General features: G+C 44.0%; 1 protein-coding gene across 3 annotated transcripts; it reads right to left on the bottom strand.

The window, feature by feature from the left end:
• Window positions 1-3,087: 3,087 nt before the first annotated feature.
• Window positions 3,088-12,717, bottom strand: MPV17L (MPV17 mitochondrial inner membrane protein like). Of its 3 annotated transcripts, XM_034670339.1 has the most exons (4): window positions 12,408-12,717; window positions 9,319-9,389; window positions 5,574-5,603; window positions 3,088-5,491 (listed from the first exon to the last, which is right to left on the bottom strand). In XM_034670339.1, the coding sequence occupies exons 1-4, from the start codon at window positions 12,715-12,717 to the stop codon at window positions 5,312-5,314; spliced, it is 591 nt and encodes a 196-aa protein (XP_034526230.1). In that variant the 3' UTR covers window positions 3,088-5,311. The 3 variants fall into 3 exon arrangements, with proteins under 3 accessions (XP_034526230.1, XP_034526232.1, XP_034526231.1); XM_034670341.1 differs by lacking the exon at window positions 9,319-9,389; XM_034670340.1 differs by lacking the exon at window positions 5,574-5,603.
• Between the last annotated feature and the right edge of the window lie 6 nt (window positions 12,718-12,723).

A 12,723-nucleotide genomic window follows, 5' to 3' on the forward strand; every position in this document is an offset into this window, starting at 1 on the left:
AGAGATTGCAGGAAAAGGGCAGCAGGAGGAAAGAGAGCAGCTCTGAAAAGAAAATGGGCAACGTGAGGTCTAAGTCTTCAGGTGCAAGAATCCATTAGGTTCCTAATACTTTCAGAAGATAAACCTGGTTTCAAACGGGAGCCGCCTGCGGAATGTTGACTCACTTCAAAATTCTCCCTTAGAGCTGATCCAAAGAGAGGGTGCCTGCTACCCCTCTCTAAATGCACAGCCACCGTGCCACTTCAGTGCTCTGGTCCCTAGCCTCACCACAGTGATGCTGTCCTGGAGTGTTTGGGTGTTGGTCATGGCTGGGGGGAGGAGTCGAAAGACAGAAGGGGGTTTGATGTGACCGTTCGACAGAGAAAGAAGAACATATGCATGAATTAAAGATTCATTTAAGGAAAGCCAGGCTTGCCAGGAACTAGGAAAAGAAAAGCTTTTAACTGATATATATACCCAAAATGTTACTCAATTATTAATTACTCTCTTGTGTTCAGTTGGTTGACTGCCGTTCACAGCTCCTCTTGTCACCTTTAAACTCCCAGTACATACTTGATCTTTGAACGACAGAGTTCCCCTTTCACTGACTGCCATTGAGAGTATTAAAAGGAAATTTTTCAATTTTTTTTTTAAAGTAGACTCCATGCCCAGCGTGGAGCCCAACATAGGGTTTGAACTCACAACCCTGAGAGCAAGACCTGAGCTGAGATCAAGAGTCAGGTGCGTANCCAACTGAGCCACCCAGACACTACTTTATTTCAAAAGTTTTAAAATTGCATTTTCTGCGATTTGGTTCCTTTAGATTCCAAACATTATGGGTAAAACCAAATTGAATGTAGCCAATGTAAAGTCTAAATATTCGGGCACAAAAATCTAACCTTCTAATACTTTCAGAAGACAAACCTAATTTCCTAATGAAAGCCGCATCCAGAATGTTCATTGTGTTCGGGATAGAATTTGTTTTGGGACACGCTCTGTAGAAATTCACGTAAAATTCCCCTGAACTAGAAGTAAATTGCCCGCACAGGGAAAAATATTTCTGAGAGCTTTAAACAAATTCTAAGGGATGCCAATCCCCGGAAGAAGAACAGTCAACAAAGTATCAAGCAATGATACGTGAGTTAGAAATTGTAGTTCTGGGTAATGCATCTCAATTGCAGAGTCAACCTGCCTTTAATTAGGTTGGCTGTGGTTAACATAGCTGGTCTGGGTTATTTAGACACAACCTCAAATACCAAAGTGAAATCTCTATCTACAGATTTTATTGTGAAAGAAATGAAATACATTTTTTTCTTATTAAGTATTAAAGTATTAAGTATTAAAGTATTAAGTATAAAGTATTAAGTATTAAAGAACAAAATTATAATTAATGAAGTCCTAGAATGTGAAAATGTTTTTCTCTTTGAACCACATCTGTATCTGTACCTTCTGTTCATGAAACATCATCCATACAAATGAGAAAAAGTTTTCCTGGAAACATACATGCGTATGACCCTTTAAAGGCCAAATTCACTGACTGTATGGTGGGTAAATATTAATTACTTTGGGGGTACCTGCGTAGCTTAGTTAAGCATCTGACTCTTGATTTCGGCCCAGGTGGTCATGATCTCAGGGTCATGAGGTCGAGCCCTGGGTAGGGCTCAGCGCTCAGCGGGAGTCTGCTTGGGATTCTGTCTCTCCCTCTGCCCCTCCCCCCCTCTCTCAAATAAATAAATCTTTAGGGAAAAAATCAATTACTTTGTCTACCAAATCACCTACTGCGCAGATTCTGAGTAAATATTTTCCCATGTTTCTCTCCAACTTGGTATCAGAACATTTTCAACATATGCAAACTCTCCTATTGCCTAATTCTGTCTCACCCAACCATGGTATAGATAAAAGGGAATCACCTTTATTATTTTTCCTACAAATGAAAAAGACCGAGAAGTTGCAGATCATGCATGATGTTTAAATCCAAGTAAGCAGGCTAGGAGCATTACATTATCCAAAGTTGAGGAACGGTTGATGGAAATGTCCCTCGATGTTGGAACTTTTCTTGGCTTTGTCTTTCAAGATCTCATCCCCTCTGCTCCTCCATCCCCCTTCCACTTTACAGACCTTTAGTCTTGTGACTTTCCATTCTTCAGGACCCAGCTTAGGCACCTCCTCCAGGAAGCCTTCCTTGATTACCCAGAGCACCATGATTTCAAAGTACTTACTGCTTATGCCACTAACCTGCATCTGGGTGGCTTTGCTTGGGTAATACCCAAGCTTTCCATTGACCACTTGTCACAGGCACTGCTCAAGTGCTGAATGATGAATTGGACAAAATGTCCTGAGAACTTGATTATCAGTGTTTTTACTTCTATTCCCAAGTAGATCACCATTCTTTCCACACAGTTATCATCGTGGTGTTTATCCTCTTTACATCCCTACGCTGGCCATTGAATAACATTTGTTGCTTACTTACATAAAGGTTAGGGTTATGGTTATTTGTTACGGTTATACTGGTGGATGATAAGAGTGGTCACATCCATTTGTGTGGAAGGAAAGATCTCCCCTGGACTGAGAAATGGTTTCTAAGTTATCTAAGTAAGAGGCCTATTTCCGAGCCTGGAAATGGAAACCAGGTGTCCAGTAAGATGGGACTGGGGCACTCTTAATTGTAATGGTAGCAGGGCCAAGACGACGGCCTTCCTGGTGCTGGTGGTGAGTGGTGTTATCAGTGACAATCAGGGAGTCAGAAAAAAGGAATGCTGGGAGGTGCTGTTTGAGCCACAGGATAACTAGCCCCAAAGACTGGACCTAGGACAGGATTCGCGATCCCTGAGTTCAAGCTAACTCAGGAGAGGATCAGAATTCGGTATCCTATAAGCTCTTTTTTAAAAAAAAAAAATGCTTTTGGAACAGAGGATCATAGGGGAAGAGAGGAGGAAATAAAACAAGATGAAATCAGAGAGGGAGACAAAACATAAGAGACTCTTAAGCATAGGAAACGATCTGAGGGTTGCTGGAGGGGAGAGAGGTGGAGGATGGGGTAACTGGGTGATGGACATGAAGGAGGGCATGTGATGGAATGAGCACTGGGTGTTACATGAGACTGAGGGATCACTGACCTCTACCTCTGAAACCGGTAATACGTTATAGGTTAATTGAATTTAAATTTTTAAAAATGTTTAAAATAATTTTTTAAATGCTTTGGCATTTCTCAAACTCCCCTTCCAAACTTCCCTTTTGTTTTCTACACGTATTAGGTAAAGTTGTTTTTGAAAATCCAATCTGTCTCAACTCTGTTCAGGGAAGCGAATGATAGGTGCTTGCCTGAGCAAGCGCAGGGCCAGAGGAACATGGTTGCAACATGCAACCAAGTTAGAGACACCTTACCGAACGGGAAAATCTGGAGAAAGGGTGGGGGCCCCCTGCTCTGTTCCAAACCCGGAAGGTTCAGAACGCGTTTTACCAAGATTGGCAGCATTTTAAAATAGACAAATGTTGCATTGCTTGGAATACCTTCCATTTCTCACACGAAAACACAAAAGTACTATTGCGTAAAAATCAGAAGTGTATTACTTGCAAAAATTCTGAGAATACATGCTGTATATTCTCTACAGCACAGAGCAGCACATTATCGGGTAAAGATTTATGAAGATTTACTCGTTTATGAACAATAAGCTTTTTTCCTTGACGTTATAAACAAGGTCTGTGTTCCCAAATACTTTAACACAAAATGCAAACACTGCTCTTCCGTCATAAAAGTAACGTTGAAGCTCATCAAAGAGATTGCCAGGTAGTACTTTCGCATAGTTACTCAAGACACACTTTTTTAATGACAAATTTGTCTTAGGTATTATGAAATAGCTTTTCCATTGTATTAATGACTTTCAAAACAATGTAGATAACAAGAAGCTATCTAGAAATTTCCTTACTATTGTCCCAAAAATGTAAAATATATTAATACCTACTAAATTAAAATAAATCATATACTTAGACATTATATACTTAGGACCTACATAAATTTATATTATAAATTATTTGCATAAAAAATTTAAGGATACATTCTTCAATTAAATACAAATTCGCAAGATCAATGTAATAACATTTCAGTGCTTCCCATCTTAAAATGTGTGCAAGACTCCACTGGAAGCAGCGACATTGTGGTACAATTCTTAGGTGACGTTTGCTGAAACTTCTTGAGATATTCATATCATTTTTAGACCCACTGGTTTTGAGGTCAGACAAACTGAGTAAATCTGAAAGCCTGGATCAAGTTTCTCAGGTCTAGCTTAAAGATTACTGATAAAGATTGGAAAGTATCAATTTTTTTTAAGTAGGCTCCACGCCCAGTGTGAAGCCCAAGGTGGGGCTCAAACTTACAACTGGGCGATCAAGACCTGAGTCAAGATCAAGAATCAGATGCCCAACCAACCGAGCCAACCGAGTGCCCCTGGAAAGCACCGATTTTTAGAAATATAACCTCAGTGTGAAATTCGGGGTAACTCTTTTCCCTGGAGATCTATGGAATAGAGTTTTTCCTTCCAGAGGAAGAAAAATTGTTCATTTTCTTAGAAACTTCACTCAATATAGGTCTTTTAGAAGCCAGAAATTTTTCCTATGTCTAGAAAACGAGGTCCTTGAGTCAACTAAATAGGCTCAAAACTAGACACACTAACTAAAAAGTGCTTAACTTCGAAATTACAAAAGTAGAAAATGTCCGTAAAAGACGTTCCGTACGGGACACGCCAATTAGATACTACTATTGTTTTGACAGCATAAAATGTACTTACGGAACTGAGTGTCAGCATTAACAATAAATTATTATACAAGGTATTCTGAGAAAAAAGAATTCGGTTTTCAATCTTCTCCTCGACTGAGCTCTATGTAAATAGAAATTTACTCTAAGGACTACGTTTGGTATAAAAGTTGAACTGACCCAAAAGTGTTTGGGGGGATAACCTGAGATTTTAGACATGAAATGTAAATGATCAAAACAGGTCCTTTAAATCAACCGGCATTAAGATATCAGCATAGAAATCAGAACAACTGCCAAATGCCATGATGTCACTATTACCAGTATTAACCAAATAATGAGAGGAGTAAAAATAGAAGAGAAGTGAGACTTTCAGACCAGAATGGGGGGGAAAAAAAGGATAAAATTTTACGTATTCATGGATAATGGAACGATGGAGTCTATGCAAAAGTCATTCTCCAAAATGGAGCACATAACTGGTAGGTTGACTCTTTTATCAGCAGGGAATCCACCGCATTAAAAAAAGAAGAAGAGGAAACAAAGAAAGAAAAAGAACATCGTCATTGTCAGGGAATCCTTGGCTTCTCATTTCTCGGGGGGCCTTTCAAGTGCCCTGGCCTCCTTTACGTGAAGGAAGGCGAAAGCCGACTCGAACGTGCCATCGCCACTCTGTTGTGAAAAGCAGAGGAAGGTGGCCCACAGAAAGCCGCAGAGTCCGGTGTAAGCGGTCCTCCAGTGAACAGGAACCAGGCCGAAGTTGGTCAGCTGTAACAGAAAGGAAGAGTGTGCTAGGGTTCCATGTCAACAGCAGCCACGAAATCAGCATTCCGAGTAGTTGGAAACTCACCTGCACAAAAGGCCAGTACATCAGACCGCTCTGGAATACAGAAAAACTCGGTCAGAATGCCTCTCAATCACACACACACACAAACAATCCCAAAGATTAATACCAGGCAGGTAGAACGCAGAGGTGAGATTGTATTTCAGACTAAGCCGATTACATCAGATTCCTTCAGATCTCTCAGTGGAAGAGGGTGGGAGCCCTGCAAAGAGCTTTGAGGTGTGAGGCGATTATAGTTGTCGTACTCACGGGTCCAGACTGAAAAGGCTACCAGAACTAGAACCACTTCTGTTAAACCGCCGCTTTCAGAATAACAACATATATGTATACACTGTCGTTTTCCTGTTAGCCCAAGCAAATGCTAGGGGAATATATTTATAAAAGGATCATCAGTAAAGCTTTAAATTTATCATTCTTCAAGGAATGATTTATTAGTAATATGTCCTACTGGGGTGTCCGGGTGACTCATCAATTAAGTGTCTGCCCTTGGCTCAGGTCATGATCCAAGGATCCTGGGATGGAGTCCAACATTGGGCTCCCTGCTCAGCGGACAGCCTGCTTCTCCTTGTCCCTCTGCCCCTACCCCCTGCTTGTGCACTCTCTCTCAAAATCTTTTTTAAAAATAGAATATCCAAAGGGAGACTCCCAAGTGCACAGAGGAGAGCCCAGAGCTGGGAATATTAGATACGGAAGAAACTGGGTTAATACCAGGCTCTCTAGTCAAGCTTGATCAAGGAAACCAAGGGCACAAATGTTAGGGGTGGGAAAAGAAGAAGCATCCAAAAAGAATCTTGTAGGGGCGCCTGGGTGGCGCAGTTGTTAAGTGTCTGCCTTCGGCTCAGGGTGTGATCCCGTCGTTCTGGGATCAAGCCCCACATCAGGCTTCTCTGCTAGGAGCCTGCTTCTTCCTCTCCCACTCCCCCTGCTTGTGCTCCCTCTCTTGCTCGCTGTCTCTCTCTGTTAANGGCTGTCTCTCTCTGTTAAATAAAATCTTAAAAAAAAAGAAAAAAGAAACCTGTAGCACAAAAGGCTTTCTTGTAGCCTAGGGGATACGTGAGTGAGAGTAGAATTGCTTTTCTTTTTGTGGCTGAGGAATCAACCCCCTGCCCAATCCCGTTCTTTGGATGAAGGTAGTAAGGACATGCCTAGTGTGTTTGTTGTTGACATGTCAGTGCTACTTGAGTGTTTGGTTGGTCGGTTTTTGTGCCGATGGCATGCAAATTGTCTCTTTCCACCAGCTACAAAAGGGGGGCGCAGGTTTATTACCTCTTAGAAATTTATCAGATAATTACTTCGTCTCTTTTACAGTTTTTGAAANGTGCAATTTTTGTCTCTTTCCACCAGCTACAACAGGGGGGCGCAGGTTTATTACCTCTTAGAAATTTATCAGATAATTACTTCGTCTCTTTTACAGTTTTTGAAAACTTTAATTTGGAAACAATTTCAAACTGATGGAAAAGTAACAAGAATAGTTCAAAGAATACCCTTTACTGGTTGTCACCCACAGTTAACATTTTGCCCGTTTGTTTTATTATTTCCTGGCTCGATCCATCTATATCCATCCATCTTTCTGTTTCTCTGAAGCATTTGAGAATAAGCTACACACAGAATTACGCTTTACCCCTAGATACTTAAGTATCTATTTTCTAAGGATAATTATATTCTTTATGTAACTACTGCAGAGTTACCAACTTCAATACATTTAACAATGAGCCTTTTATTTTATCCACCATCCTTCTGCCATGTTTGTCGATCGACTCTCTGATGGTCTTTATAGCATTTTTTTTTTCCTTTTAGTACAGGATCCAGTCTAGGGTCAGGTAGTGCATTTAGTTGCCATCTTTTCCTCAGCCTTTTTTTAACCTATTACAACACTAATATTTTTGAAGAATACAGTCTGTTCCCCCTCCCCCAAATAACAACAACAACAACAACAACAACAGAGCTTTCCCTTTTTGGGGGGCATTTTGTAATACACAAGAATGTCAGCTTAACTTATTCTATAGCAAGAAATAGTGGAATATATTATTTACCTTAAATCTCTTTTTAATTAAAAAAACCAAACATTTTAGATAAAATTAGAGTCATCTCTGATGCTTACTGCATGAAATAGTAGAAGATATTATTACTTTTTTAAAAAGATGATTTTATTTATTTGAGAGCGAGAGAGGTGATGGGGGGAGGGGCAGAAGAAGAGGGAGAAGCAGACTCCCTGCTGAGCAGGGAGCCCAACACAGGGGCTCCCACGATGGAGGCAGACCCTTAACCGACTGAGCCACCCAGGTGCCCCTCCCTTTGGATATTCTAAAGGCATGCAGAATTCAACATTTCTCAAACTGAACTCATCTATCTTTTTTTCCCAATTGGCTTGCTACATCCTAGCTCAAGTGACGAGCCACCACTCATGGAGTTACTCAAGCCAGAAACCTGTGGGTCATCACAGATGTGTCCTCGCCCACTACCCAACCACCAATCACTTACCCAGGGCTACCAATGCTACCTCCTGAATAGCTCTCCAGTCATTCCTATTCGCATGCCCTGTTTCTTACGTGAACTTGGTCACAGTAACCCTCTAGCTGGTTTCTCCCGCCACTATTCCTGACGTTCAGGATCCCTGGCATGGCGTTCAACTCCCAGTGAAGGTGGCCTGTGTGTCTTCATTAAGGGAGGAGAATCTGAGACATCTGCACATCCCTGCTTGAAGCCCCTTTCTTCCCCAATGCTGCTCGCTTGCTCTTTTTTTTTTTTTTTTTTAACCGGTAAATGTATACACCTCCATAGAATCCATGACATAATGGGACAACTTGTTCCTTTTTCCAAAATAAAGCAGAAGAAAATCACATTTGGATGTCGCAACAGGCTCACAATTTCTGCCCCAGGAGAAGTAACAAGTTCTGAATACTCTCTCCCCTTAAAAGAAAGGACTTTCCCCGAGCATGTGGCTTCCACACTCCCTATCATTTGCCTCCAGCCATCAGGTGGGCGATGCTGATTCTGGGGCTCAGTGTCACTCAACAGAAAATGCCAGCAACAGTACCGGGCAATAGCCGGGTGTGGCTTGGCACTGCTTCTGATAAGGAATTAAGTACATGTGAAGCCCAAGGCCAGTCTGCGTATATTCTGCAATCCTGAAAATTCACTTCATGGGGATTAATAAAATCAAGCATCCTCTAGGCCAGAGATGGAAAGCATCCCTGATTTTGCCAGGCCTTATGGATAATGCTCAATAAATCTTCATTGAATAAGTTAATAAATATTTGTCGGACTGGAGTCTGTATATTTGCATTGAGCAAACAGTGCAACAGACGATGTACTTTAAGCCTAGAAGTAATCTTGGGGAACATTATCCTCCACAAGGACTTAGCAGAATGTACACCTGAGAGCATTGGTCCCGAATGGAAACGATTCCATTCATCACTCAATGTTCTACTTTTCCTATTTTGCAATAACCTCTTTGGCTCCAAAATTCACTAAATAAGCTGTAATCACTAATAAGAGTAAATTTTAAAAGCAGGAATCATTAGGAACATTGACTAAAACTCAGAGACGCTCATGTGTCTCCTAACATAGAGACATTCTTAAAGCTTCTTCTCACTTCTCTTTCAAAACAAACTTAAGAGCTCCCCGTCAAAATACTATACCCTTGTGCCAACCAACTGGAGCCTAATTTAAGGACAGTTTTCTTAAAATGTATTCAATGTTGCAAATAGAGTAAAAAATCTTGGTTACCTTTTCAAAAGTCTTGTCTTACCTTGTACGTATTCCAGAATTTCTGTTTCAGGTCCAAAAATATGTCATCCTTTTCCTGGAGAATACTCATACCTATTTGTAAAAACACACACCACAGGAATTTTGCAAGATTCAGTAGAAGAAAACTGTATAACAGTTCAAGTTTTCTCTTCTAATATGCAAAGTACCCACCAGTATCTCTCGTTCATTATGTCCCTTCTGACCTAACAGGGAAAACGACATGACCTCCATTCTACAACTAGATAAATCTTTTTTAAAAATAAATAGAATTTAAAAAAATAAAACTAGCTAAATCTTAAAGGAATGATAAATACGAAGTGAAAATAGAAGGGTATAAAAGTGATAGCAGAAAAGCATATATATATATGCATATATATAAAGAGAATTCACAGCATTCAGATAGCAGGACGATCAGTGGTGACTTTTCTTCTCTGCCTTCCAAACTTCTTGTAAAATGTTTAAAATTTTAAAAATTTAGAGGTGCCTGGATGGCTCAGTCAGTGAAGCGTCTGCCTTCAGCTCAGGTCATGATCCCAGGGTCCTGGAATGGAGCCCCACATCGGGTTCCCTGCTCAGTGGGGAGTCTGCTTCTCCCTCTCCCTCTGCCCCTCTCCTTGGCTTGTGCTCTCGCTCACACTCGCTCGCTGTCTCTCAAATAAATAAAATGTTTAAATAACATTTAAAAATTTTAATTTCCTTCTTAAAAAAAAAAAAAAGGCTGATGGACCCTGAATATTCTGGTAACTACTAAGTTCCCATCAGCATTCTCATCAGAATGATTCCAATCAGAATTTGAAAGCAAGAACACCAGTTCAGCCTTTCTAAAAACATTCAGAAAACTCTGTATGTTCAACAACCCTGAAAAGAAATTCAGGGAGCAAAGACAAAATCCTCCTATTTTAGGAAGCAGTAAAAATAAAAGTGCTTTAAAAAGTCTCCTTCAAATCCGATTAGGAGGAAGGGGAAATAAGAGGGGGTTTTAGTCAGTTGCAAGGAATTCTAAAGATTTATAAGAATACCCAGGTGCATACCGGTAATATCAGATTTCACTTACCAAGCACTAATGAGGCGCTAAGCACTTTCTGTGCCTTATTTCATTAGACACCCACTCCCCCCACCCCAAACAGCCGGCTGAGGTTGGGAGTTACAGAGGCAGAAAGGAAGCTCAGGGAGGTTAATATCGGACCAAGTCCAACCGAGGTATGGATTCCGAGCCAGACCTCTCCATCACAATCCGAGCTCCCCAAGGTGGCCCCAGCACAAAGAATCATCTGATATAGGCAATTTCCAAGTTGGAAATGCCTTGAACAAACATCCACCCTACCCCGCCCCCCTTCACTTTCACACGAGGAGAGAGAAATTGGGCCAGAAATCTAAAAAGCAAAACAAAGCGGCCCTCTGGGTAGGAACCCGTGTCAGGAGCTTCAGACTTAAATCACAGGCCTCTTGGGGCCCGGTGTCTCCAATCCCTTTCTGGCTTCGGACATAAGGACCACACTCAAGATAAAAAACAGGGCATGGATTATGTTGTCTTCGGGAAAGTCACTTAACCCCCTTCGAGACTCAGTTTTCTTACCTGTAACACAGGAATAACAAAGAGGGCCTGCCTCACTGGGTTGTTGGAGGATTAAATGGAAACCCTATTCCCAAAGGCCCAGCCCCTAGTCCCAACTCCTTCACCCGGGTTCAAGGCCATCGCAGTAATGGACCTGAGGAGCCTCTTTGCAGATGTGGCCTGGAAGTCACCTTGGGACCAGGCATCTGGCATCACCCCCCCGCCCCCGTCCTTCATTTCCCTGACCCCACTGAGCCCATCAGCCCTGTGGCTGGCCAGGTCCTTCATGCTTCCTGTGGGCTTTGTGAGGAAAGAAACTGGGTCTGGCTCCCCAAAATAAGATCCAGAGGGCAGTGTAGGTTTCTTCAAGGCTCTGACGTGACCCCCATGACCTGGTTTAGAAGGCACCAAAGCCACTGAAAAGAAGACCTTGGGTCTTCTCTAGACCTTCTTCTCTATCCCTTCTCTATCCCCAATGCCTTCCCTAGACCTTCTCTATTCCTGAACGCCAGGCCTAGAGCCCTAGGATTTTCTTGGGTAATTGGTGACGGTCCCCCACCCTCTCTCCCTTGCAGGCTATCCAAACTGCTAGGGAGGATGGAGGCCACAGAGCCCCTCCCATTGTTTTTGGTATTTAAGGCCCTAAGGAAGATTCCTGAAGTCTGGCCTTTAGCCCTAGGGCGATTTTCTGAGGAGGGGCCTCCCAGGACTTCAGAGGCAGGTTCTCCAAGTCAGGGTCCAAGGTCCACTCACATTTTCTTGGTTTTTCACAAAGGGAAGGGAACCCCAAAGGAAAATCTTGTTACCAAAGCAGGACTAAGGCCTTGAGCATGAAGTTTCTGGGAGAATCTGTTCCTACCTCTGGTTCCACCTGCTCTGCTCCCATGGGCCCGCGGCCTCCCCCCACCCCCACCCCCGCATTTCCTTGGTGTGCTGGAAAGGAGTGTCTGCCAGTGGAAAGGAGGGCCATAGCCCCAGGCAGGGATTTTTCCCAGGGAGCAGGACAGCCCGGTCCCATAACTGCGTCCCAGGGGTGACAGCCACCATGGCTAGGGGCTATGATCGCCTCGACATTCCTGTGGGCCTTTTCCAGGGGGAAATGGACCCCCAGCCCTGCCTCCCTCCAGTTCTAGCCGACGCCGCAGGCCCCCTGAAACCTCCAGCCACCGACTATACTGAACACCGGCGTCCCAACTGCGATCCTGGATCCTGGACCCTGGCCCATTCATCCCCTGCCTTTCCAAGCACCACCTCTCAACTTCTCCCACTTAATCTCCGGTTCCCAGAGTTCTCAGCTCTGGCACCTCGACCCTGGCCTTCTCAGGAGACCCCCTGAAATGCTGCCCCACCGCCACCCCACAGCTTCCAGCCCTGGTCGGGCCTCAGAGCCCCTGGCGCCCGCTCCATCCCAGACCCCTGCAGCCCCCAGATCCGGGAGCCGCCAGCCCCTGCCTCCAGTCCCCCCAACCTTAGATTCTTTGGCGCCCCTCAGGGGATCTCGCCCTGGCCCCTGGTCCCCGCCCCGGCCCCCTCACCGGCATAGAAGGCCGACACGGCCACGGGCCCGCCGATCGCCTGGTCGCACAGCACCTTGGCCAGCACGGTGCGCGGCGCACGGCCCGGCAGCGCACGCTCCAGCAGGCGCAGCCACACATAGTTGAAGTTGGCGTGGAAGGTCACGGCCACGGTGGCCACGCGCCGCGTCTGCTGCCAGTCGGCCGGACCGCCCCGTAGCCGCTGCTGCAGCGCGTCGCCGGCGGAGAAGAGCGCCGCGTAGAGCAGCACGTTCGTGGGCCACGGGTAGCGCCGGGCGGCGCGCGGCAGCGCCGGCCACCAGCCCGCCATGCCCGG

Source organism: Ailuropoda melanoleuca, chromosome 10, assembly GCF_002007445.2.
Source record: "Ailuropoda melanoleuca isolate Jingjing chromosome 10, ASM200744v2, whole genome shotgun sequence".
NCBI lineage: Eukaryota > Metazoa > Chordata > Mammalia > Carnivora > Ursidae > Ailuropoda > Ailuropoda melanoleuca.